This window comes from Filicampus tigris, chromosome 2 (genome assembly GCF_054856515.1).
Source record: "Filicampus tigris isolate MCC_2025a chromosome 2, RoL_Ftig_1.0, whole genome shotgun sequence".
NCBI lineage: Eukaryota > Metazoa > Chordata > Actinopteri > Syngnathiformes > Syngnathidae > Filicampus > Filicampus tigris.
In genome coordinates this window covers 22,513,971-22,541,390 of record NC_141218.1, presented here as the reverse complement: position 1 = coordinate 22,541,390, position 27,420 = coordinate 22,513,971, and the positions used below count along the sequence as shown (strand labels likewise).

The 27,420-nt window shown below is 42.1% G+C and overlaps 1 protein-coding gene across 1 annotated transcript; it reads right to left on the bottom strand.

Annotated features, from left to right (window-relative positions):
• Positions 1–15,280: 15,280 nt before the first annotated feature.
• Positions 15,281–26,943, bottom strand: reep2 (receptor accessory protein 2). The gene is made up of 8 exons (XM_086024025.1): positions 26,659–26,943; positions 24,129–24,201; positions 22,444–22,520; positions 22,099–22,219; positions 21,890–22,003; positions 20,079–20,259; positions 18,062–18,222; positions 15,281–17,048 (listed from the first exon to the last, which is right to left on the bottom strand). Exons 1-8 carry the CDS (start codon positions 26,688–26,690, stop codon positions 16,980–16,982), a joined length of 828 nt encoding a protein of 275 aa, XP_085880151.1. The 5' UTR covers positions 26,691–26,943; the 3' UTR covers positions 15,281–16,979.
• Positions 26,944–27,420: the final 477 nt, after the last annotated feature.

The window sequence follows — 27,420 nt, the reverse complement described above, 5'->3', positions numbered from 1 at the left end:
CTATTTTATCCATAAATTTGAGAGAAATGAGGAAATAAGTGACTCCATGAATAATGCCTATTATTAATGAGGAGAATGGCCGCGCCCCCTACTGTTCTATCCTTGTTCGGTCGGAGTCACTGGAGGGACCGATTCCAAACTCTCCATCGGAAATCATTGTACTTTCCTTGCTTATAACATCCAAAAACGGTGATCAACTGGCACCAAAATTTATGTGGACATCCTTACTAATGACCACTTCAACATATCAAAAGGATTAACCTCTCCGTGGCTGATTTATGAGAATGAGGAAATGTGGAAGTGGGCATGAGCTACATAGATTTATGCTGGGACGAGCGCACACTGCTTCTTTGCTTAAGAAAAAAAAAAAACTGTTTCTTTGCTGATCACAGTTAGGACGTGTGAGGCATTAAACACCAGTCAGGATATTTACAGAGACTGAAGTGGGAATGAGTGGATGTGCACATTTATTCGGATGAGGAATGGCCACAGTTTTTCGACCGACAACACGCCGTGGAACGTGACAGCCGAAACGGTATGTTCCAATGCGGGCACACTCGGCTGTGCAGTCAGTCTCCTCGCTGGAACTTTTTGTTTGCTGAACATTGACGTTTACTGGCGGCTGCAAGCGGTGTCGGACAACGCACGCGACTGCTTGGGAGGCAACCCCGTGACATGAAGACACAGGCTCATGATCACCTCCACACGCTGCACGGACAGTAAGGAGCGAATGTTGTTGTGCTAACGCCTTTTGTTTTATCGGCCTGAGGCTAGTTGTTACTATTAGCCGTCCCGTTATCCTACCTTTAGCCGGGTAGGGATGGGGTGGGAGTATAAAGCTCCAATCCGCCTGCCCTCGCTGCAAGCCGTCGTCTCCCTCCTGGGAGTTCACACGAGTTTAGTCGCTAAATGTCCGAAATATAAACCAGTCGAAGTTCGTGTGCTCATTCATGCTCTTGTCCGCTTCAGCTTGTTAAAGTGGAGAAGCGATCGCCACGGTATTTTTGATTTTGTGGAGGTGATCATGATGAGATCACGTTTTATGTCAATAAATCCAAACTATTGTGCAGAACGCTTTTATACTTTCACAGGTTGAAGTGGACAAGAGTAGTAATGTGCATTTGCATTTTGGTGGCGATCGGTCGCCGTTTTGGACAACAGAACTGACAAAGCGAGCAATATTACCACGCTTGGCTCCCTCCCGTGACGTGGACAGCGGAGACCGAAAACATTACATAAGCCGTGCCCCAAAAAGGGGCGGGGAAATTTGTTGTAAACCTAATCACAAAACAAGTCCTTAAATCAAGACAGAGTCTTTTGAGGTGGTCATTTTAGTACTGATGTCATTTTTACATGCAAACCAATTATATAAGTGCCAATGTTAAGCTCATCCAATGTCTCTTTAAGTTTCCCATCTATCGTCTAACTTCAGCAAATCGGGTGTCTGTCAGCGACAGACGGACCGGTCCATCGGTCAGATGTAATGCCCACCTCTGTAAAATGCCATAACATTACAGTCAGTTGTATGCAAAAAATACACTAAAAAAAGTAGCACAAAAATTATGGAAAAAAAGAGAGGAGTCAGAGTTCAAAGCGCTATTCTCTACATTTCCTTCAGTGGGTGTGCATTTTCATCCCGCTCGGTAACAGCAATTTTATTCTTACACCTGTTTAATGCCCATTTGTTATGCTCACACTCAAACACTTCAATGTGTTAATACGAACATTTGTCTGCTGTCTTTTGTGGAACACTGTGAATCGTTTGTTCAGTTAGCGACCAAATTCTCTTCATGAGCAACGCATCCATTCTTTCCTAGTTTGTGGTGCATGCTGCTTGTGTCTGTCATGCAAATTAAAAGTCCCTGTTGTATCCCCGGCCTTATTAAAGCACTTATTGGAATGTTAATTAAATTCTTCTTTATGGTACATTATTATGTATTTATGCTTAATTAAGCCAGAGTGTATCTCATAAAGATCCAACACCTGAGCCATCATAGCTCCTTTAAGTTGCTTTTTATGTTGACCTCTTTTTCTTTACCACCTTCTCTCTGGCCTCCATGTCAGCACATCGACGCTCGGTGGAGCTCTTGTGACTCACCCCTCCTGTTCGTGTGTGTGTGTGTTGTTTGTTGTCCCGGCATGGGGAAACAAATTGGCTTGTTTTCACTCTTGTGCTTCACACCCTGTGAGGTCGTCCCAGGCAGCTCAAGATGAGCGTGTGTCACTCAAACCGACTGCAGGGTTCCACCATTCGTAGTTTGAGGGCGCAGGTGACGACAGGCATGACCATGTAGACGTAAGAAGTGGTGCATATGCCAAAAATAACATTTACCTCTCACATGAACCAACAAACCTTTCAAATTCTTCCAAAAACTGTTGTGTGTGAGATTTATTTAGGGTGGTGGCGAGTTAGAGATTTTTGTTGGAGGTGTGTAAGGTTTTTTTTGTAATTATTATTTTTATGGGGGGCATGTGTTTATTTTATGGTGTAAGAGACAGGTATTTTGCTTTGTGTGTCTTTTGGTGTGAGTTTGAATTTTTGGGGTACAAGTGAGATTTTTTTTTTTGTTGTGTCTGAGATTTTTTTGGTTTTCCATTGAAGCTTTTATGTGAGTGAGAGTGTTTTGATGTATGCGAGAGTTTTTAGTGTAAGATGTTTTTGGTATGAGTGGTGTGTATGTGTGACAATTTTTGTGTGAGTGAGATGGTTTTGTGGTGTAAGAGTTTTTTGGTCTACTTGAGAGATTTTGGGTCATTGGGGGTGAGTATGTGTGTTTTTTACTGTATGTGAAAATTTCTTTGGGGTGTGAGAGGTCTTTGTGTGCACATGGGTAGGTGTACGTTTTTTGTAATTATACCTTTTTTTTGCATGTGTGAGAGTATTTTATGGTGTGAGTGACAGGTGTTTTTGTCTGAAAGCTCTTTTTTGTTAGAATAGAAACATAATGTATTGTAAGTGAGTGGCAATTTTTTGGGTTCTGAAAGCGTTTTTGGTGCGTCAGAGAAGCTTCTTGATGTGAGGGTGTTTTGTGCATGTGAGAGTTTTTGGGTAAGATGTTGTCGAGTGTGAGTGAGATGGTTTCATGGTGTGTGTGGACATTTCTTTGGATGTGTGTGAGAGGTTTTTGGTGTATGTGACAGGGTTTTTTTTTTGGTGTGTGAGTTTATTTTTTAGGGGGGAGGTGTAAGTAAGTGCTTTTTGTATATTTAATAGTTTTTGGGCGCATAAGAGACTTTTTGGTATGAGTGAGAGGGGTTTTTTTGGGTGGTGAATGTGAGAGGTAAATGTTATTTTTTAGCTTAAACAACACCTTATATGTGTGATGTATAGTGACCGCGTTGTGCATCCACAGTCCGCTTTGGGCTTTCATTTAACTTTGAATGATAAAAATGGTGATACCAGCAGATTTACTATACTCTTCTGACACTGTTTTAAATTGGGAAAAAAAAATCATATACTGTGTACTGTAACGTCTCCTTGAGAGTTGTGTGTCTAAAGTATTTCCTTTAGCTGTGACCATTGATCTCATTTTTGGAAGATGCATGCCTATTTGAACTCTAGCCCGCGAGTTAAGGCAAGTTCCACTTAGTTAGCTTTGTTCGTGGAAAGTATGCATGCATACAATATCAAATGGTCTTACAGCAACATTTCTGGATCGCTCGCAGCATTAGGAAGAGATGGGAACTTTGGTATGGCCCCTTGTTAAACCTCCCCATGTGCAAAGCACTCCGGGGAGAGGATATCCTCTTGTCTGAGCGTGTAATGCATAAAATTCCCAACCTGGAATTCACCCCCTCCAACCCCACCCATGGCAACACTGTCCACCCCCCACCCACCACCTTATATCTGTCTCGGTTATGTAAAATGCAAGGCGAGGAGGATGGGAAAGGTCCCCTGAGAGCAACGTTGTCATCATACATTAAACAGCACCCCAGGTCTGACTAAACACCGGCTCATTAATAAACTATGAGTGGTTAAATATAGACCACCCAACCCCCCACAACCACCACCACCACTCCCCACTTAGCCTCAGAGTTCTTGTTCTGACAAGAGTCTCTCCCTATGGAAAACAGCAGAGGACGTCTGCCCCGTCCTGCCTTGTGATGCGAAGCTCACTTTGGGTTCAGCACCAAGGAGAGCATCACTACCCCAGCTGCAAACGTGTGTGTGTGGGGGGCGGGGGGGTCGTATGTGTGTGTGTGTCCAATCAGAGCACGCATTTCTGTGAACACAAGCCCCACTAAAAATAATTATGTCCAAGTAACATCGCGCCCTTGTTGACATTTTTCAGGCTGCCCATAGCTCGCGCTATCCATCATCAACCTCATCCGTCTGAACTTTTTCTCCCTCCCAGACCCTTTTTCATTGTAGCCCCTCAACATCTGTCATTCTTTCCTGACCCCTCTTTTAACACCCTCTTACTCACCACATGTCAGCGCCTCGCTCGTCTCCATTGGCAAACATTTCAAAGCATCCTCACCTCATTGCTCCTGTAAACACTTCCCTTTTCCACCGCCTTCCTTTTTTTGCTCTTTCCTAAGGACTTCTATCCATCCAGCTGTCTGATTTAAGCCACACGACTACTTTTTACTCTTTCCCCTAAAGGGCAGATGGATTTCTATTTGTGAGCCTGAAGAACAAGAAAGATGAGTGGAATTCCAAAACCCCAAAGAAGGATCAAGAGGATGGAACAAGAGAAATGAGTAATGCCCGTACCTTGACAATATTGTGCTCTTTGTCATAGAGACATGGCAAAGCTCATCAAAATATTGGAAGTATCAAGAAACTGCCTTTATGGTATACTTGATAGTCAGGGTTTCACTTTTTTTTTTCCTTCAAGGAACGCTGGGATGAGAACAGTGTTGAAGAAGACCATCAAACACCCTTGGGAGGGAACTGTAACAGATATCATGGTTGAGTCGTGCCTGACTTCTGACCTCCCAAACAATACATTGCAGAAAGTCTTCCAAAAAGTGTGGAATCTGCAGGGTTAACTTTTTTTCTAGTTGTGCCTGAACAACAGCAGTTCCATATTCAAAGTAGAGGGTGTAGTCCGCCCCGCATGTGACGTGGGCGATTGGAGACCGCCTTGCACCCACGACCAGGCGTCATTGTGTGAAAAACCATCCTTACCCCACACACACAGGTGTGCCACACAGCCAAGACGATGCTATTCAGATCTAAATTATTACAATTTGTTAAATGAATTGATTTCTGCAACGATTCAGAGGGATTTATGAATGGAATACCATGACATCCATCACACAGGTCCGCAGAGCGCGCCAGAGTGGCGGCTTGCATGCCCAAACTGAAGTTACGCCTTCTTATGCCAAGCGCACGGGCGCCCGTCTATCAAAATAAGGCCTCATTGTGTTTTGGGGGTGAAGAGCAGTGTTGTGTTTGCACGAAACATGCCTTTTGGAATTATGGCCAAAACCATACTTGTGATAGATTTTAAGTATGTTCATTCAAAATATTGACAAGATCTTGTTCTCATTTATTATATTACAAGAATGTGCCATTTGAACAGGGCTGTGCAGACTTTATCCAATGTACGTCTATGAAAAAAAATGTATCATTAATCTAGCTTAATTGCTAAGTTATTTTTTAACGTTTTCAAAAAACAAGAAAATCTATCTTTTGCAAGTAGTGTTTTTTGTTAATTTGATAACTGTAAGTTAAAAATGGCAATTATACTATTAGACGAACAATCTCACAAATGCAAATAGTATAAAATCGTTCTAAATAAGCCAGGAAAGTGCAGGAATTGCAAATGAAATGGCAATTAAAAACCCAGGCACTGTCTAATTAATTTTTGTTCTGTCTTCTAAACCAGCAAAAAGTGGGCGAAATGCTAGTTTCAGCTTCAAGGAGATGGTGCAGAATAACTAAACGCTCTTTTACCCATTTCAGTTTGAACATGAGTAACAGTAACATTAGAGGTGTCACATGACCCGAGGGTGTAGTGGCTTATGATAGTAGTAGACCAATGAGGTTTTCTGCAGACTAGGCTCAGCCAGTGTGTGTTCCCGCAAACACTCAGAGCTCTATTTTGGTGGGCAGCACATGTGCACTCAGCGCAAAAACATCTTCATTTTCATGCCGGGGCAAGTCTAATTTACTGTGTTCGGGAATTTGGCCTGACCACCGTCTCCAGTGCACATGACAATTTGGTAACAAAAAGCAGACTAGACTTTCGGAGAAACCAGGTCTCAGTTGTGGCGCAGGTGGTGTAAGGCGAGTTTGGTGAATTTGATCGAGGAGCAGGCAGACAGATTCTGCACTCCGCTGATATGTGTGTCGGATGCTATTGTATTTCATTCAGAAATATGACAACAGTGTGCATCAAAGCCTCTGAATCGTTGTAGAAATCAATTCACTGATTGCATCATTATTATCATCGTCTTTATTATATTACGAGGTGGAAGACGGTCTCCAAGTGCCCACATCACAGCAATGATCTATAACAGCCCTGGCCAGCGTCACAATATCCACCCGTGGGGTCTGTTTGCAGTTCCTTATAAACATACTTTGCACGTTTCTTTGCACTTTGTATTTTTTATTCTGGTGTAATTCCTTAGAATATCACCCGAATGGTTTGCTTTTATTTACGTTTTCCTTAAAAAATGTACCATTTACTTGTCATCTTTTAAAAATAAACATATTTAAATATTTAGATATATTTTTTGTGCCGAAAACATACCGAATCAATGTTTAAAAAAAAGAATTATATACATATATATATATATATATATATATATATATATATATATATATATATATATATATATATATATATATATATTTTTTTTTTTTTTTTTTTTTTCCTGGAAAGGACCTTTCCATGCATGTTTTAAGTGTCTATTTCTAAAGACTTTTTAAGCATTCTGTATTGTTTGGAATAAGGTTCTTTATCACTGTCACCTAAAGGCACATAATAACATGGATGTTTGTCCAAGGTAAGCTAATCAGACGGTGTTGGAAGATCCTGGAGGCTGTGAAGGTCAAAAGCTCCACCCCTGATTGGTAGCCAGTTGTATGTCTGCCCAATCCAGTGGAGCAGGCAAGGGTGGGGGAGCGGCTGGGTTTCTTTTTTTTTAGGACAACCGCCAAAGAATAGTGAAATTTATGATATTCCCAACCTAGACAACAACAGGAAGATGTTCATCGCGAGAAGAGTGGTGGCCTTCCTGCAGTCAAGAAGGCTGACAGCCAGGTATGAAAAAGAGAGCGGAAGTGTGAGGTTGTCAGTGGAGGAGAAATGGACGAGGGGTGGATGGAGGAGATGATGCTCAGGAGGTGAGCCAATTTTCCTGCTCACTTGACCCCTCGAATTACCACAGTGACGGTTAATTAGTGCAGAGGTAAGCTCTGGTAATTACCACATTGTGTCTCGGACAAAAGGCTACGCGCTCACACACAACCACGTTGCTATGGATACCTCCCCATCCTATCTAATGCTGCGCTGGAGGAGAGAAGATGGAAATAGATAAAAGAGTTGGGGGGGGGGAATAACAAGAAGTGGAGACAGAGAGAAGGCAAACAGAAGCGCTACAAAGGCAAAGCAAGAAGTAACAACATTTAGTTCAGAGAAGGCGGTTGGCGGCGTGTCATCCGCTTTAACTACTAACTCTGTCGAGGAATGACAGTTGAAAAGGCAGTCATCAGGTGCATTAGTGAGGGAAAAACTCAAATCCTAGTTTTGTGTTCAGACAGAGGCTCACGAGCATTCCAGCTGGCAATAGACTTGCCGGAGAAGATCAGATACGCAAATGTTGGCAACAAGTTTGCCATGCGTTTATGCAAACAATAAAATGGTCTATAGACAACCAATTTAATAATAATAATAATAATAATAATAATAATAATAATTCATTATGGGCACCTTTCAGGGCACTCAAGTTATATATATATAATTAACAGTGCAACATAATTAAAATCAGTACAATAAAATAACGGAACATAAAACATAAATTAAAATAGCAAGTGATATGGGCAACATTAAAGTTAGTAAGTAGTCCGGAATAGGTGTGTTTTGAGTCTCCTTTTAAAGAGGGATAATGAGTCTGTGTTACGGAGGTCAGGTGTTGGTGAGTTCCAAAGACGGGGGGCAGAGCGGCTGAAGGGACAGAGAGGTGGAGGGAGGACGAAGATCTGAGGGAGCGAGAGGATGTAGCAATGCGAAGGAGGTCCGAGAGATATTTAGGAGCAAGCTTGTTTATGGCCTTGAAGGGGCAGAGCAGCGTTTTGTATTGAATACGGTACTGGCCCGTGGAGTTGTTGTAAAGCTGGAGTGATGTGGTAGGTGATGGGCGTCCTCGTAATAATGCGAGCAGCAGAGTTCTGAAGAGTTGTAATTTTTGTAGTGGTTTGAGGGGGGCTTGGTACCCATCAGTAGGAGTTCAGTTTTATCACTGTTGAGCTGTAGAAAATTGGGTGAGAACTAGTGTGGTGTTCATATTTTTGTTACTCAGCCAGTGTTCATGGGTCTAGTGGACCCCCTAGAATTTGGGGTTTTCAAAACAACACAAAATCATTTTCTGTTCAAATACTCAATAGATGTTTATTTCATCCCAATGCCAAGTAGTATGACCAGCAAAAATGGTTAATGTTAGCCCTTTAACTTTTTTAGATCACATTTATAAAATAATGTGCAACACCTTTTTTTTTTTAAAATATAATCAAAAAAAAAAAACGTTATTATCAAGTGAAGTTGAGTGGGAAAAAAATACATTTACAAATGAAGCAAGAATTTTCACAACTGTTGATTTTTATTCAATTGAACTTCAATAGACATATAACTAATTCAGGTCATTTTATACAAGTGAATGCACTTTGGACCCATTGAATTCTTTACCCGTTTATGCCAGCCAATACAAAACATGAGGGGCAGAGTTTTATCTGTTGCATATGTATTTCTTCCACTTGTTGCATGTATATTGAGTTTTCCTGTCCAACTTGGGTCCACGGACTTCGCAGCGCTTCTTTTTGTTTCTGCTGACCATAACCTAGAACAACAAAACGATCAGAAGGTGTTACGCCTCTCTCTTGCAAGGCATAAATGTAAGACGTTTACTCCTACAGCACCACATTTACTCCAGGCTCGGCAGATGGTGGTTCTGTAGGTCAGGTGGATGGTGCACCAGCATCATTCTCGCGAATTCTCCTCATGATGGCTGCGGACGCTGCTGTTCTTGGAGGACTTGAGGTCTCACTAATTCCTTTCCCGGTTCCTCGAGAAAGAGGCGTCTCCTCTGGAGCTCTCCCTGTTCCACTCAGTGTTCAGGGCCATCCCGATTATAAAGTCGTTGAATGCTGATATGTTCACCATGTCAACGACGAATATTACCAGTGGCCAGTGTTGAGTCCTCCTTTTGCAGCAGCTTGTCCATGTTGTCCACCTACTTTTGCGGCATTGTAATCCATAATGATCTCAGGCTTTTGATGCTCCTGGTCACAAATTCTCCCATCCCCGTGTAGCGCACTCATGAGTACCACATTCTCACCTTTCTTTGGCACATAGTAGACCAGGGTTGGGTCAGCTGTGTACAAAAACTTGGAGGACTTGACATTCTTCATAGTCAGCAGTTGGGTTGGGAGCTCAGGTTTGTTTTTCTCTATTGTTCCCACCATGCTCAATTTTCTCTTTAGGAGCTTTTGTCCTAACTTGTGTGAGGTAAAAAAAAATGTCACTTGTGATATTGTGTCCATGGAGTCCCTGAGTCAAGTCGTGCACAACCCTCATCGCTTGATTTTTCTCAGAGGCCCTCCATGAGGTTTCCCTGTATAGACTTATAAATTCCAAGCATAAGAGGAAGTGACGTCACAGGCAGCCCAGATCTTTATACCATATTTTGCAGGTTTAGATGGTATATACTGCCTAAAGGGGCAGCGACCACTAAATGGCATCAGCTGCTCATCAATGGTGACATTAGGCCCAGGGTTGGAAAACACCTCCTCAGGTGTACCCACTTACCCACCCTGTCTAGACTAGCTTGTCTCTCTGCCATTGAGCTGGTTTGTCGTCTCGGATATCGAAATGGATAATCCTGGAAATTTTGTGGAAGTTTTCCTGAGACCTTGCATAGAAAAGTGCCCTGCCAGTTTCTACATCCCACATCCCCCAGCAAGGATAAGAACACCAAAGTAGGCATATAAATTAGTTTTGATGATCTCCTTCCACCTCTCTTGAAAAACATGCTTTCCTTCAAGATTAGAGCAACCCAGAACAATTTTCTGGAAGGAATCTGGGATGAAAAGATCAAATGAAGACTTGATGTCCTGCACATAAGTAACTGCCAGCCGGGTTGGCCCTGGTTCCATCCTTGTAACATTAGCAGCTCTGCGGGGTGGCTCATTTCCTGGGCGAGAAGACCATTCAATTGAACCATTTTTTGACATACATATATTTCTTCACTTGCTATCTGGTGCACTTGTTCTCGTCCCAGTGCTGGCTGCTGACAGGCTCTTTGTCTTCGTTTTGAAACTAACTGCATGGTACACAAACTCATCTTCTTCAAAGTCACTGTCAGACTCTGAATTTTCAGAAATGTGATCTTCACATTCTGAAACCTCTTCCTCAACATAATCATCAGAAGCTTCTCTCTCTTCCAAAATCAATTGCAAAGCCCTCTCAGTAGATAGTCTTTTGGCCATCTTGATCAGTTGTGATAAAGAAACAATACTGGCGAAGCCATATTTTTAGTATTAGGCATCTAATTAGCAGGTGGGATAGGGTATGAGAAAATAATGTTTGGTTCCTGTAAGACAGAGGGTAAAATGTGCGGGAATGTAAAAGGAAATGATGTTGATAATTTCAATAATATTGCAAATTTGTGCGAGAGTCTGAGGGGCAGAAACAAAACAAACACAACGCACACACAAGCGCAGGCACAAACACACACACACACACACACACACAATATCAGTATCAATTTGCAGATGGGGTAGAGTATAAGAAAATAAAGTTTGATTCCTGCAAGAGAAAGGTAATATGTGAGGCAATGTAAGAGCAGACAATGTTGGGAGTTGAATTGTTTATAATGTTGCAACTTTGTGCGGGAGCAGGAGGGCCAGAAAACACCCTTCTGTCGCCCCAGAAAGAAGGAAGCCAGAGTGAAGGTACACAGGACCTACACTTTTCACACTTTTATTAGCCCCGGGTCCAGCGGACCCAAACACCTGTAATATAAATGCGTAGGGTGGGTGTACAGTATGCGGTCATTGAACATTTGTTTTGATTCATGTTCTTCAAGACAAAGCCAATGAGTTACAGCTTGAAAAAAAAAAAAATTGTCATTTTTCTTTTGACGTCATCCGCATCACGGTAAAAGTGTATGTTGAATTTGTGAAACATATTGGCAAGAGGTATAATATAGATAATAAAAAGAAGGGGGCCTAAGATAAAGCCTTGTGGGACACCAGAACAAACGGGGGATGCATGGGATTTGAATGATTTCATTCAAACAAACTGGGTGCGGCCGGACAGGTAGCGGCTCACTGAAGAAATTAAGTTGAACAAACAGTTCAATACTCTAATATTTGCATACCTCAATTTTCCATGACTTTTGATTTCAAATTAAATTTGTTGTTAACCATATATGAAATAATCAATTGAAGGGTAATGTATGTATATTACACTGTCAAAAAGAGACCGCATGTTTCCAAATATGGTGAATATTTGCACAAAATGATACTAATAGTCAATTCCTATGGTGTGTTATTTTCACAAATTATTACCGGTAACTAATCTTAAGTGTTGAATATAGCTTGTGAGCAAATTTATGAACTCTTTTGGACATTTTACTGTCTGGGAAGTGTCTCCATTCAACTCCACCTCTTCTTGACTCTGCGGGAGCCTCCTAGCATTATGTCACCTCAAGATTGGAAGTCTATGTTTGGTTTTGTTTAAAAAAAAATAGCTAGATTAGATACATTTGACATGCGGCTGTTTTCTTAAAAATCAATAGCTGTTAGGCAGAAAGAACGCCGTCAGTCACAAAGGTACGTTTTTGTGCAGATTAATTTCTACCTATTACACAGTCTAGTCAGCTTATTTAAAAAAAATAATAATAATATTAGATCACTCATGGCTCATGATGTTAACCACAGTCGTTGAGTTTTGTGAAATATAAAAGCCTTTTCTCTTGTCCGGGGCTCGCTGTGAGCACAAACGTTGATGGGCATGACTGGCTGCTCCGACATGTCCAAACTAATCGATGACAGCATAATAAATTTGCGATTTTTAGTTAAATTGGTGATTAGACATGATTTTGGGGTGGTGTTGTGTGGATGTTGTAACTTGTTCCACAGAAATAAATGATACAAATAATTTTATAAGGCTATAATTACAATGTGGTTTAAGATAGGCTTACAAGGACACTAATGGATTTTTTTTGATACTATGAGAAGGGGTATTAATTTAATGCTTATGTATGATGCTGCTGATTGAAAATTGAGCATAAAGCATGCTTGTAAAAGCACAATTCTGCTGTTGATCAGTCTGCACTACCGCACACTCTATATTGTTTAATGACTCCCTGTACTTTGAATATTTGTCTATATCTTCTACATGTACAGTTTGTCATATATATATATATATATATATATATATATATATATATATATATATATTAGGGGCTACGGTACTAGAGTGACTCAACCACCAGAGAGAAATTCCTTGTGTGCTTACTTTGCCAATAAAGATGACTCTGATTTGGGTTCTGATGTTGCATTGAACACAGTCCACATACACTCACAAAAGCAGGAAAAGGCACCCATCCATCAATCATCCAAACCTCTTATCCTCATGAGGGTGCAAAAGGCATCCCAACCAAAATTCTCTCAAATGCGCCCACACTTGCTTTATTGAGTGGAGTGATTCAAATCGACACACAAACGTCCCTCTAGTTTAGGTGATGTGTTACATAAGCTGTCGAGAACGGTATATCTCAAAGGCAGGGGGACGTCGTAGGGGGGCCTCCTTACACTTCAGCAGCCCCAAAAAGGTCACATCACGAGACATGTTGGGGTTAAAAGACATGACCTTAGGGGCCGCAAGCGCCGCATGGCATCCTCCAGCTTGAATGACTCGTGAATAGGAAAAAAATTCCCTGATCCAAGTGTTTACGCACTGGGACACTCCTGCACAACAGATGGCACAGCACCAAGTGGGGTCGCCCACTTTAAGCTTGCGGGAGGACCCACCCAGACTCTCTGGTCTTTATCAGGTTAAGGGCGTCGCCAGGTGTTCAATTTTTGCATTACACGTTGTTTGACACTGCTAATATTACTGTACCGGGGCTCCCAAGTACCACTTAATAATAAATACATACTGTCCAAGTTGTAAAAAACACAACTTGGATGTTTGGGCCTAAAGCAGTCATTTAAGTTGGAAAAACTTATAAAATAAAAATGACTGACATTCATGGCAACACTATTATTTAGTGCAACAAAGAAATTACGGTAAGTTGTTTTTACTCATATCTTTCAGTTGAGGTTCAATGAAAGGGACAAATGTTCTGTAAACTCTTCTTTGTTGTGAAATGCAGGAAAGCCAATTTTCGCAACTTATCGGTAGTTGAATTGCTCAACTCAAAATGTTTTTCGCTTTTTTAGTGTACCACCACGATATAACCAACATTACAAAATAGCAAAGTAGTAGTGTCAAAAACAACACTTTGGTTTCCTGCTATAAATAATGTATAATTTATTATTGTGAGGCATTGTAACATTATGCAGTTCGAACATTAACATTATGCCTAAATATAAGGAAAATAAAAATAAATGACCCAATGATTGTATTCAAATTTATTGCAAATAATTAAGTAAAATTGCAATTAAATGTTTAAAAAACAAACGTTTTGTACCGTATTTATTACAAGTTAAATATGCTTGTGGACACGCTCATTCATCCAGGTCATTTCTTTTTCAGGGCATCTGAAATTGATTGCAAATGGACTGCTCTGGTTGTCTTAAAAGACGGGTTCACCTCTCATCCAAGAGGCCTTATCAGTTCATGCAACAAGGATTGGTTAGAACTGACTAGCCTGAGTTGGTGTGGAAACCCCAACTATTTATGCTCCACAATGGAGGCACGCCATTCCAACGGGGAAAGACGGACACAAAAAAACGGACATAAATGTCTTTCACAGGACAGCGACGATATGGTGGATAGGTGGTGTCGTAAACCTCTGTTTACAGATGTTCTTACCACCTTCACGAAGATGGCCTCTCTCCCTCCTCTTTTGTCCTCAAAAGAGTACTCCTTCTCTTTGAGATGCAGGAAGACAGCTGAGTCTTGACCTGAAAAGTTAGCCAGTCTGTGATGTGCCATGCGCCAGCTCAGTGGTTGTTTGGTTTCCCCGATATATGTACGAGGTGTCTTGGCATTCCTCATTGCACTTGACTGCATAAACCAGATTGCTTTTCTGAGTATGGGGTGTCCACTCTCTGGGGTGTAGCAGCCTTTGTCTCAGGGTGTTACCAAGTTTGAAGCGCATCCGGTTGAAAATCTTTCTGAGACACACGTGATACATGTGGAATGACAAGATGGTGGCGTCTGCCACTCTTTTCCCATTCATCCGTCTTGCTACTTTCCTTTCTGGATGTAGATCTGCTTGTCACAAAGGACCAGCTGGGCATCATCTATCAGTCTATAACTTATGGGCGGTATTCCAGGCCGGAGCATGTGGTCACAGTCCGTCCCTCGTCGGCGACAGCCAATCGGCATCGAGAATATAATTTTCACATCACACGCAGGTGTCGCAACAAGCAGACACCGCCAAATAAAGAAAAAATATCAAATAAAAACAACCAACACACAACAAACGCACGCGCACACGCGCGCGCACGCGCGCGCACGCACGCGCACACACACACACACACCAGTGAAATAAAAACAATATGAGGCACATGTCATTACATCTACGGTAAGGTAAGGTATACAACATTGTTTAATTTTTTTTCTGTTTGGCTGCGTGTCAGGAGTGGGGCACCTGCACGTGACGTGGTGCCGGTAAGTCCGTTCTCGACGTCGTTTGTCTGACCCAGACCGACCGGGCGGGTCTGAAATATAGACGAGAACTCATGGAAGGGCTAAAGCATAGACGAATGTACACCTCTGTTGAAGGCCTCCCTCACGTACAGCCTGTACAAATAAGTACTCTGTACTTAAACGTTTCAACAGTCAAGCTGTACTTGAGGTTGGTTAAATTCAATAGATTTGTGTATTCAATATTTTTCCTGACTACAGGTCATTTAAAAAACTCAAATGACAAGTCCATCAACTCTCCTTTATTAGCAGATTTGTTACTGATGATACCATTCCAGTACACACATCTTTGTGTTTCACATGGAGTTTTGAGAATTTGCACAACTGTACATATGATCATCTTCGTGTACAATACTACTTAAAACAGAATGTAAACAATAAATAGATTAAAAAAAAAAAGTGTCATTGTATTCCAGCAGTGGGCGCAGCAAGACATTTCAGTCAGTCTGGGTCTAGGGAACCAGGTATAAAAGTCCCTGTGGGTTGATTAGTGTTTCGATGAATTGGTCTCTTAACACCAAAAAAAAGAAAGCGGGAAAATAAAAATCACAACTTAATTTAAAACTAAACAGAATTATCCTCCACTTTTAAATCTATACTTGTTTGAGAAATTTAACCAAAAATGCTGGATTAAGTAAACTGATGAAAGCCCAGAGAATAAGATAAGGCAAGCAAGCTCGCATTGTATTTACAGTCATCTATTTACATTGTCAGTCGTAGAGGCGGACTTTGTCTCCCCCTGTTGCTTTCAAACTACTTTCACACTTTCAGCATCATGCTTAAAATCCCATTTGAGGAGCAGCCAAAGAAAACTAAACGCAACGGGCTGGTGGGACACCTGTGGAGCTCTGTGCACCAGAAATACCGCAGCCAAGTCCTGACACTACTTCCAGATACAAAACAAAATGGGGATGAGAAAAATAAACCGCCATAAAAGAGACAAATTAAACTACAAAAAAAGCAGTCACATCTGAGTATTAGGAGTGACGTGGATAGAATTTTGTGAACATAGCGTGGCTCCATCAATTTTCTATAGTGGATGTCCTTGGGAGTCACGCTTGATCCTATCCCAGCAGACTTTTGGCAAGAGGCGGCGTACACACTGGACTGGTTGCCAGCCAATTACAGGGCATGTATAGACAACCATTCACAGTCACATTCACACCTAAGGGTAATTTCGAATTTTCAAGTAACCCAATAGGCGTGTCTTCAGAATATGAGAGGAAGACGAAGTACGAGACGACAGCACACGCAGGCACGGGGAGAACACGCAAACTCCACACAGCAACCATCGTGCTGCCAAGATCATGTATTTCACCAAGTCCAAACATACAAAAGTTGCAATAATTACGTGAAAAACAAGTCCAGCAGACATGATCAGAAGTTGCTCGAACCTTCAAGTTCAAAAACACACTCAACAAAAAAGGCTGCAACAACAGTGAGTACACACATAAAAAAAAAAAAAAAGAAGGATGCCGGTGCTTCAGAATGAACCTTAGCTTTGTCGAGCCAGACTCACTTAGAGCAGACCATCTCTTGGCTGGCCGGGCAACAGATTAGGTCCAAAATTGAAAAAGAACTGCTTGGGAACATATTTTTGAATTTGTGCTACATCCCTAATGCATGTCACTTTACTTTCTCAGATAATCCAGTCACAATGAACATCTAAAACAAGAAAGGAACATTAATAAAACATTTTAATTATGAGAACCATTGGGAAAACTCACTACACAGTGAGACATATTAAGAGACCACTGAGTAACCCTACAAAAAAAGTGTGAACTATCAAAAGCTAAAACTAAATGCAGACGGCATTTGGTGCTTCGCGTGTGTGTGTGTGTGTTCATGTGGAGACCAGACGTAGGAGGGATTGCCGTCAGGCTGCGGCTGTCGAGAGTGGATGCCCGTGGACATCGACAGAGGCCCTCAAGGAGGTGTCTCGGCAATGGCTGTGGGCTTTTTCTTTGGTGCCTTCTTCACCGTCTTGCTTTGTGTCTTCCCAAGGAAGGAGCAGGACAGGAAGGAAGAGAACAAAGACAAATAGTCAGGAACAGCTGGTGAAGTTGCAGGACAATGTACAGTACAGGCATTTACATTGTGTAGAGTAGACACTCGACCCAGAGTATAGTTCACAAATTGCCTAAGAATGCAAATATCACATGAGAACAATAACTTGTGAGATGCAAGTAGATTCCCACTGAATGCTCTTAAATACTGGCTATTTTTTCACTTGACAAAGTGAATGTGCTTGGAATGCGTCCGGACTGGAAAATCGCAGCCGGCATTTGACATTCAAGACTAGGGAACCTCCCTCAAATGCAGTGGCGGTCCATCAATTACCTTCAGTAGGGATTTACCCGATTTATACCACCAATATCATGTTCCAATTATACAAACCACAAAACAGCCTGCAACTGTGCCACATTCATCATCAGGACCAGTTAGGAATCAATATTTATCTGATATGTCAAAAACTTGAAATGTTTGAATTAATCACAAAACCAGTGATGTCAAGAAGGTGGAAAACTGCTGATGTCATCAAGGTCAAACAGTCCCATTGCTAATGCAGTTCAAATGACATCAATCAGCACTACTGATTCTGAAGGTCCTGGACAGATTAGATCGATATGATGAGCTATTGAGACTAAATTCTGATTGGTCTAAAAAAAATAATAAAATAAAAATCTCTCACATCCACAAACAGTATTTGTAATGCCATGAAATGAAGGAGTAGGCTGTTGGTAATAATTGAATGCAATTTCATGCAAACAATATTAGAATGTAGGTCAGTGCATCTGATAGTGTTTAGACCAACGGAGAAGGCCTTGCTCACTCTGACTTCCCACCACTACACAAACAAGGCTCATTTGGATTTTGTGCAAGGCACATCTGCAACATGAATCGCCTTCACATCATAGTTTTGTCGTTGGGGTGGCGATTGTTAATACTATATTGCCCACGGTTAACTTCTTTTTGACAAGGGCAAGACAGGCAATGTGAGCGTGTACCTCTGTTTTTGCAGCAGGTTTCTTGCTTGTTTTGGTGGTGGTCCGCTTGGGGGCCTTTTCTCCCACATCCTCATCAGAGTGCTCAGTTCTTGCATCCGATTGGTCTGAGCTGTGTTGGGACGATATCTCGTCTGCAAGGGACGTGGAAGCCAAAGAGCGAGCTGTGGATTTGGATTATAACAAAAAAAAGAAAGAAACGTCAACAGGACACAGATCATATTTTTGGTGCTTCTACCTCGGATCCATTTTTGAATGCAATGCAACACAACCGCTTGTGGTTTTTGCTGGTTTTAAAGCTGCGCAGTAGAAAATGCATACAAACAAAATGGAACGACACTCCAAAACAAGACTTTCAGGCTCCCGAGGAAATGACCGGATAGTCTGTGTTCCCAAACTATGTTGGCTCAACAAATGAATGACAATTACCAATGACAAAAATTAAACAGCTGTGTGGTTATCTGTAGGCTTAAGAGCGTCACATTTAAGACTTATGAACCATTTTCAGGCCATTTTAGTTAGGCTGGACAATATGGTCAAAATGTAATATCCCGATATTCATGAAAGATATCTCAATAACGATGCAATTACGATATTTTCCACGGGTTCAGTAACCTAACAGTAAACGTTTAAGGAAAAGCAAAAATATAAATCCAAAAGGATGCAGAAAGTGTCCGTTTGTTTTACTGTAATTAGAATTTACCGACAGTCAACAACATTAAAGTCAGCAACGAATTAAAAAAATAAATAAAAATCAATTACCACTGTCCTGCTACTCTGTTTTAATGATAATCTTATGCTATTAATCGATAACTAATCTATGATAAAATTAATAAATAATTTATTAATTGTTTAGAGACCTTGTTTAATTTAAAATTGTCCAAATCCCTGGAATTTCAGCCTCTCACCTCAAAACATTCTCATATTTCTGTAGTCCTCTGTGAAAACAGACTTATTATATTTGAGTTGAATCAAAATAAAACATTTGCAAACATTTGCTTTTATTCTGGAAAGCAATGGAACATTTGAGCAGATTGTCTGACACGTTACGGATCAAACCAGGAACTTGGTCTTCATTAAGTTTGTGCATTTTCTGCACTGGCAATCAATGTGCACTGTTTACACTGTATTTCTATGGCTTGGCAGCGCACACTTGTGTTTAGCTTGCTCGAAAACCGGAAATTGATGTTTTGCGCGTGTGAAAGCTTCTGGCCATTTTGAATGTCGATTTGTGACAGCACCACATTGGGCAACCGTGTCTCGCTCTCCCTCCCCGTCAGATTATTGCCACTGGCTGGCTTTAGCTGTCGATCAACACCAAACATGAAAGGAGGCATGTGGCTAGGCTTGCGCTGTACATAAAGCAAAAGCGTGATAAGTCCACAACTTTTCATCTTGATTTCAATGATAACGATATATCACCCAGACAAAATACCTTGTATTGATAAAATGTGGCCACACCCAAAATATATATTAATACTAAATTAAAGCTTCTGTTGTATGATGGGCATATGGACCCTTCACAACAGAGAAGACACAAAGACCCCCAAGCATAGACACATTTCAGCTTTCACAAAAACCACCTACTAGTCCTGCCTTGGCGCCATCTGGTGGCAACTTGCTGTCAAGAACGCATGATGACATGCGTTAAGGAGTTTTGTTTAAACAAGTAGTGTTTTGCCGCCATTTTGTGACATCTATAACCAATGGCAAACCTTTTTAGGAGTGGTGTCAATTACTGGCGTAGTCCCAGTTATTACTTGAGTACTATTATGGAACAGCCACAAATTAAATACTTTAATCCTCTTCCCAATACTTTCATACAAATTAGTTTTATTTACAATAGGTATCAGAATTACTCTGATACATTTCCTTGACTGCTTTTTCTGCATTCAGTCCACAGCTTGTGAGGCCGACACAGAGACACTCTTCAGTGTCTATTGAGGAAATAGTCTTGAGCAGTCGGCATTCAGCTCAATGAGAATTTGCCAGATGTATACGTTTGGACATGTGGTCTTACTCTGCCGTGCAGTGGTGCTCTTGGCCCGGGGCAGCGTGCTAGCCCCCGAGCTCATGTCATCCACTGAGTCTCTTCTCATGCGGCCATCTGAGGAATGCAGAGACAGCTCATCGTCCGCGTTGATGAGTGTCAGGTCCTGCATGCTAAAACTGCGCAGCTTGTCTGACAGCACACCCTGTCCCTGCACAGCAATCAACACAACACGCATCAGACAAATGACGTTTGGTGATTCTAATGTTGAGGCCAAGACATTTCACAAATGGATATCTATAGCTACAAAACTATCTAGATGTATAGAAACAGTGGTGTGGAAAAGGTATTTTTGCATATTTGGCACACTTGGATGTTTCAGATAATCAAGCCAAATTTAAAATCTCACAAACCAACCCAATTAAATGAAAATTGCAGTTTCTAAATGATCGTATTAATTAAGGGCGAGCAAAATCAACATCAATCGTCAGTTTTTGCTGCCAAGGGTGGCACCAGTTATGAGTTTCAAGGAGAAATTATCATTTATTTCAAGCAAAATTAAATCATGGCGGCACAGTGAATGACTGGCTAGCACATCCGCCTCACAATGCAGAAGTCGTGAGTTCAAATCCGGCCCGGGCCTTCCTATGTGGAGTTTGTATGTTCTCTCCATGCCTCGGTGCGTTTCCTCCGACATTCCCTAAACATGCACGGTAGGTTAATTGAACACTCTAAAAATGTCCATGGGTGTGATTGTGAGTGTGGATGGTTGTTCCGTCTACGTGTGCCCTGCGACTGGCTGGCAACCAGTTCCGGGTGTACCCCCGTCTATTGAGATAGGCTCCAGCACACCCGCGATCCTCATGAGGATAGGCGGCTCGGATAATGGATCGATAAAATCATTATTTAGAAACTTAATTTTATATTTACTTGGGTTGTCTTTGTAAGATATTGAAAATAGCCTGATGATCAGAAACTACGCAAGTGTGATAAACATGCACGCACACGTGCATTTTTTTTTTCCCGTCTCTTAACCAATGAAATGCATCAGGATATACATGTGACGGTGTCATGAGCCCGCGGAGGAAGTTTCCGGAATTCTTTCGAGTCATAATGGCGGATTCCGCCCATCGCGGGAGCTCTGAAATGAGTAATGGCAGTGATATAGACGAAGCGCTTGTGGACTTTGAACCAGTAGAACCAGTCAAACGTGATACATTAAGATATATGTTTGTAGACAATGACAATATCGACATCCGTGTAACAGAAAAGAGGATGGTAATTAGCACTCGATTTTTTAAAATAAAAAAAATAGTCTCTCTTGCAGACACTTTATTTTTACATCTTCGATTGAAACAGTAAAGATTAATAAACTCTGGCCTGTGTGAAGGCCAAGTGTCTAAGCTCTCAAATTCTTTTGGAATTATGTTTCTATCTACAGGGGCTGAGATATTAATTATTTTGTTGGTGTTGAATTTCTGAGAAAACTTCAGGTTTTTGAGGGTAATTCCAAAGACGGCCTTAGGTTTTGGGGAGCTGTTGAGACAGGCGATTCAGGCCTTAATGGGTTAAATTGAAGAAAAAAAAAAAAAAGTTAAATTTGAGAGCAACGTTGCTGTGATGTCAGACAGCGCATCCAATAAGAGGGGATGGCGGAGTGATTTCAGCAATTGACCAACTAGCAGTAAAAGCTTCCCTTTCCAAGTAGGCTGCTACACAATCAGTTCTAAGTATGAGCAAGCTTGCACCGGGATACTGTAGTCCTTTGCGCACTGTCCTGAGGCGAACACCAAGTGTGGTGTGAAAAGGTCTTAACATGATACACGGTGCCGCACCCTCACCTTGGTGGCTGCAGTGACTGCAGCATTAGCAGCCAAGTTGAGACCCCTCTTTCCAAACCTCATCATGGTCTCATAACTCCGGTCTTTGGCCTGTGCAATGTAATCGTCTATCTCCTGCAGCAGGGGGAAAAAAAACAAAAAAAAAACCCAATAGAGCCAAACGCAGAGATACGGAAAAATGAGGAAACCAACCAAATGACTGCCCTTACTTTCTCCTTGTTGGACAAGGTTGGGTGGACAAACTTGCGATAGAGGACACTGGAGCCCTTGGTGTACGGGGACAAGAGCCAGATCACAAAGGCGATCTTCAACTCAAAGTAAAAAGGAAACCTGTACAATTAAACCCAATGAAGAGAAATGTGGGTTGAAACGTCAGTCACAGTGAGCTCACTTTAAGAAGGCAAACCATCCTTTGATAGTGTTAAAAATATCCAGCACACGCGGCACTGGAAACACATGAATGCATCAATTGATATTATGTAAGCGCTTATTTATTTAAAGCGCACTGAGAACGATGATCTGATCCGACCGATCATGTGCAGCTACCAACTCACCATGATAGAAACAAGTCTGTAGCCGTCTCTGCCGTGGAGAACAAGGCAAATACTATCCAATACATCATCCACTTCACCTGAATGCATGGAAACACAAACAGGGGAAAAACATATGATGGCACCTGAACGCTCACAGCATTTTGGGAATCACGTGCCAGCGCAAGATGCGCTCACACCAAATGCAACATATGTGAGTCATGCTAATGCACATCAGCATGCATGGCTTCATTTGCCAGAGACACAAAAGGAATGTAGGGCATCACTGCATAAAATGAGATCACTTTAGCACAAAATTGGCTTCCAACAACAGCAACATAATCAATCGAGTCGATACGCATACAACAATCATGTTGAATCCAGTGACACCAAACTGGAGCAAACAGAAATCAAAACTGTTCTGAAAATGGTGCCATACACACACTCTCCTCCTTCTGTTGCTGTCAGCTCGAGTAGCGACAGAGAGAAAGGCAGAGTTGCTATGGTAACCTGTCAGGAAGGAGGAGATTGTTCTCGAGTGCGAATCCAGGCGCCGGGCCAGCGTGCTGCTGCTCCTGCTCCTCCCCCTCACGGACCTCCTTGCTCTCATCCTTTGCAGTGATGAGGTAAGCAGGGAGGACCCCGCTTTGTTTAAGACGCAGCCATGCCTTGAGGGTTGTTACTTCTTAACTGCTCTCAACTAGCAGTAATGGCCATCTGACAACATATGTATGTTTACAATCTACAATTATAGATACCATGGACATTAAAAGTGAACACATCTCTGGTAAAATTAACTGATTTGTATAAGAAATTGCAAAAAACACTAAGAAAATATAGTACATTTAAAAATGCATCACCAATGTGATGCATAAAAAAAAAAATGGAAAAATGTTAAATAAATTACCCGTACTTTATTTAAAAGTATATGCCATATATGGCATAAGATTTATTCAAGCTGCTTTCATTTAAATGCTTTTTAGTGATCTCTTTATTAGCACAACACAATGTGTTAACACGGGTGTGCTCACTTTGTTAAATTTCAATGAAAGCCATTTAAATGCTTTATTACAAGCACAACACAATATTTTAACACGGGTGTGCTCACTTTGTTTTCACTTACTTGCCACTACATTGAGCACTTTTGCACACACGCGGTAATGAGACTGAATACAAAAACAGTCCTCAGCTTGAGGGGCGAGATACAAAAACAGCTGTACGATGCAACTACCGCACCAACAATGAACAACTGTTAAATTAGCACTCTGGCTGTGTTCAAGCTGGACTATTTCAGCAAAAGGTAGAATGAGAAACGAGTTCCTGTATTTGATTGAGCAAATGTACATAATGTCACTGGCAGTGCACACTAAAGCTGATGTCTGTGGAAGTCTTGAATGCAACACTGGGGACACTACACTTAAAAGAGAATAGAGATGAAGCACGAGCCTCCATGTTATCAATGGCTAATGCAATTTCATATATTTAATAATACGTGAATTTCAATGGACAGCAAACCCACTGGACAAAAATCTGCCCTGCTGTTTTGTTCAACACTGTTGACAGATGGACCAACTCAAGCCAGTAAGAGCTGAGCAGTGGAGGTAAAGACAGTTGACAGCAACCTGGGGCGAACATCTTAAAACTGGAACAGCATTGAGGGGGCAAAAATGATGCACTGGGATTTTGTAACCAGCGGTGGTGATACTCACATATTCCTTCACATTCTTCGTTTTGACAGCCTTGTATGACGCATATGCTGGGTAGAGCGTCCCGAAGGCGAGGCTGTGGAAAAAAAAAAAGGAAAAAAAAGTCTGGGTTAGAGGAGATAAAAAGGGAGGACAGAGCCTCTTGGTGTTGACTCTGAAACGTAAACAAATGACTTCCTGCTTAAAAGGCAGGTGAGCCATATTTTATCTGGTAGCTTTCAATATTATCAGCCCTTTAGTGCTGAGATGATGGGCAGTGGTTTGTCAAAACACACCAAGCTAACACACGGAGTCAGGAAGTGAGATTAGATGTCTGCTATGAGTTGCTTGCTGTGTAACTGGGAGCTTTATTGCTGGTGTGCATTCACCATAGTGGTGAGCGGCATCGATGGGACAGAAGCAGTGAGATGACTGCGGCGAATAACCAGTGAAACTACAATGATTATCATCATCATCATACTATATCCCTTTAAAATGTACAAGGTACTATTTCGAGTACCTGGTAAATTGAGGTTAAAAGCAAGCTGAGCTGACACCGTATGCGTGACGTAAACCATTGCTGGTCGTTTATTGGTTGAGCAGATTGGTATCACCCATGTCATTGTAATTTTCGAAGACGCATGGTTAGACGTGACAAAAATAAACACGTTAACTTTATCTTGCCCTGTTTGTTGCTGTGCCTGAGCCCCACATAATCATATGTTTATACTCTACTTCAGGGGTCCTCAACCACCAGGCCACAGACCAGGTTCTAGCAACGTGAATGCCCTGGTGGCAAAGTGTGGGGGGCTCCGTGGGAAGACGGCAAGTCAGACATGGTGACTTGGTCTCACTGAGGAGCGGCAGGTCAAAGAGGAGTGCACCACGTGCAGGGAAGAGGTCGAACCCTTCGGCATCCGCGCCAACCTTGGCAGCGGAGGCAAAAACACAGGCTGGAAGAACCACCCGACAGAACACTGGTACAAGGCCGGCAAGCGGGGGCACTCCAGTGATGCGAATTGGTTGTAGCTTGAAACAGGAAAAAAAATGTTGAATTATCACGAGCCTTTAGAAATTTGCTTTTGAAAATCAGTTGCATCTGCCTGTGCCATTGCCAAAACACTAATCTATTGTCATCTTTGCTAAAAAAAAAAAAAAAAAAGAGCAAGCGCTAGACAAACGGCAGACTCAGAAAGTTAATCGCTGACAGGGGTGGGGGGTGGTCGCCACGCACTTCAACCGACCACGACACAGACCAGCCATTCTGGAAAATCCAAACATTTTCCCAAAATTCCCGATGGCCACGACGCCCCTGCTTACAAGGTCATCAAGGTTTTGTATAGACCATGAAACAATTATATTCTTCAAGCTTTGGTGAAACAATGAGACCAGACCAGAACCCAGTGATTGTGAGCCAAGCTCTCTCTCTCTCTCTCTCAGGGGTCACAAACGTTCATCTACGTGAATGGATTGAAACCACAGACTCCCAACGTTTTCCCAGAAACCAGAAAAGTGTCCTTCCATCTTAACGTCCAGTGAGTCCTGATCATTTTGTACATGGATGAATATTTACAAAACATACTCTTGCTCCCCAGCTGTTGGTATTCACAGCGCATCTATTCGGGTTTTCAGTTGGTCTTCCGTCCCAAGTACGTGTGAACTCGGTCACGTGCATGGCACGAGGCTACCTACTGATGAACTTGAATAGAGCAAATGCCCCACCTCTCCATCATTACCATGTGTCCTTCTCAAGGATTTCCACCTCAGGTGCAGCAATGTGGAAGAGCCAGATGGATGCTGTCAAAAGCTAACCATTTGCAAGCTCTGCTTATGCAATCAGAGGAAGATAATTACAGGCAAACGAAAAACCACTGCTTTTCAAACACCTTGCGAGTAGGATTAACCTGGCACCTTATCTGGCTACACAATTTTAGGAGGAATGCAGCAGTAGTGACAGCTGCTGACTTTGGTCGAGTCATTCCCTGTCTATATAGCGGCCTAAACGCTTGGAATCACCCTGTGACGTCCTGTCATCCATTCAGCACAACGTTGTGTTTAAAATGTGCTTTTATGAGATGCTGCAACCATGTCAGTTTACTGCCTCGTCATCATATTTGAACAACCAGTGTTACCCATAGGGTGATGAGTTTAATTTGAACAAAATCTACCCTTTCTAAGTTTGCAATGTTTACCGCAGCTGGTGATCAAACTGTTTCAGTTGGGCAAAGCGCAAGCAACTCCTGCCAATAATGCTGGCGGGTGGTAACGTTACTGGCTAGCTGTTAGCTACCAGCGACTACTAGCTTACAACGCGTCATGTTCATTAATTAGAGGGTGCAAAAAGCGACGTCATGTTAGTGGAAATGACACTTTTAAGTTTTATTGTCTGCGTGGGCTGAGTTGGAGCAGAGCATGACAGCTGTCAAGGGAAGCCAGCCTAGTCATTTGGCGGGGCGCGACGTCCAGCATCAGGCGGACAAGCTGATGAATGGAGACGCCGCTCAGCTGGGCTAACATTGGACCACCACAACAACAAAAACAGCCTAGTACTCACACGACCATCCTCGAAATCATCCACGACACCATCTTGCTGGACCTCCTGTCGCTTGCCTTCCCCACCTCGTTGAAACGGTGACTAGCTAGTTGGCTAAGGACGCCCCCATACCGCTCGTAGACGCGGCTTGTGGTGAAGAAGCTGGGTAGGGCAGTCGGTCGACCGTCAGGTGCGTGGAGGCAGCGGTCGAGGATGTGCACTGCTGCAGTCTAGAAGCTGCTTTGCGTCGCGTCGCGTTGTGAGGCTGCTGCTGCTGCTGCTGCTGCAGCTGCTGCAGCAAGTGTGCTTCTTAAAGCGGCCGCAGTGACCCAAACTGGTTCTTATTCGCTTGTGCTTTGGGATCGGCTGTGAACAAATCACGAGTCGACCAGGAAAAACGTGAAACAAATCACAAAGCTGAAGTAATAACTCATTAGATTTCTGGCTTAGTCAAATTTCATTTAATTGCTTTAACGATAAGAGCCATGGGCAGAAAAGCTCAGGCTTAGCAAACATACCAATCATATTATTGTTCTGTCATTCCCCATGCTGAATTCAAATCATGTGATCATATGAGATCGTATCAGTGTTGTATACCTTTCGGATTAGCATTTCTACCTTTATCATTTAGGATCCCAACGGTAATTGTTCCATGCACTATTTCCTGCCCCACTTAGAGATCCAATTTTCAAGAAGCAATCAGTTGAAATGAGGCCAGACATTAACATGTTTTGAGTGAGCATATTAATCTGCTACTCGATACACTGAATCTATAAAACTTCT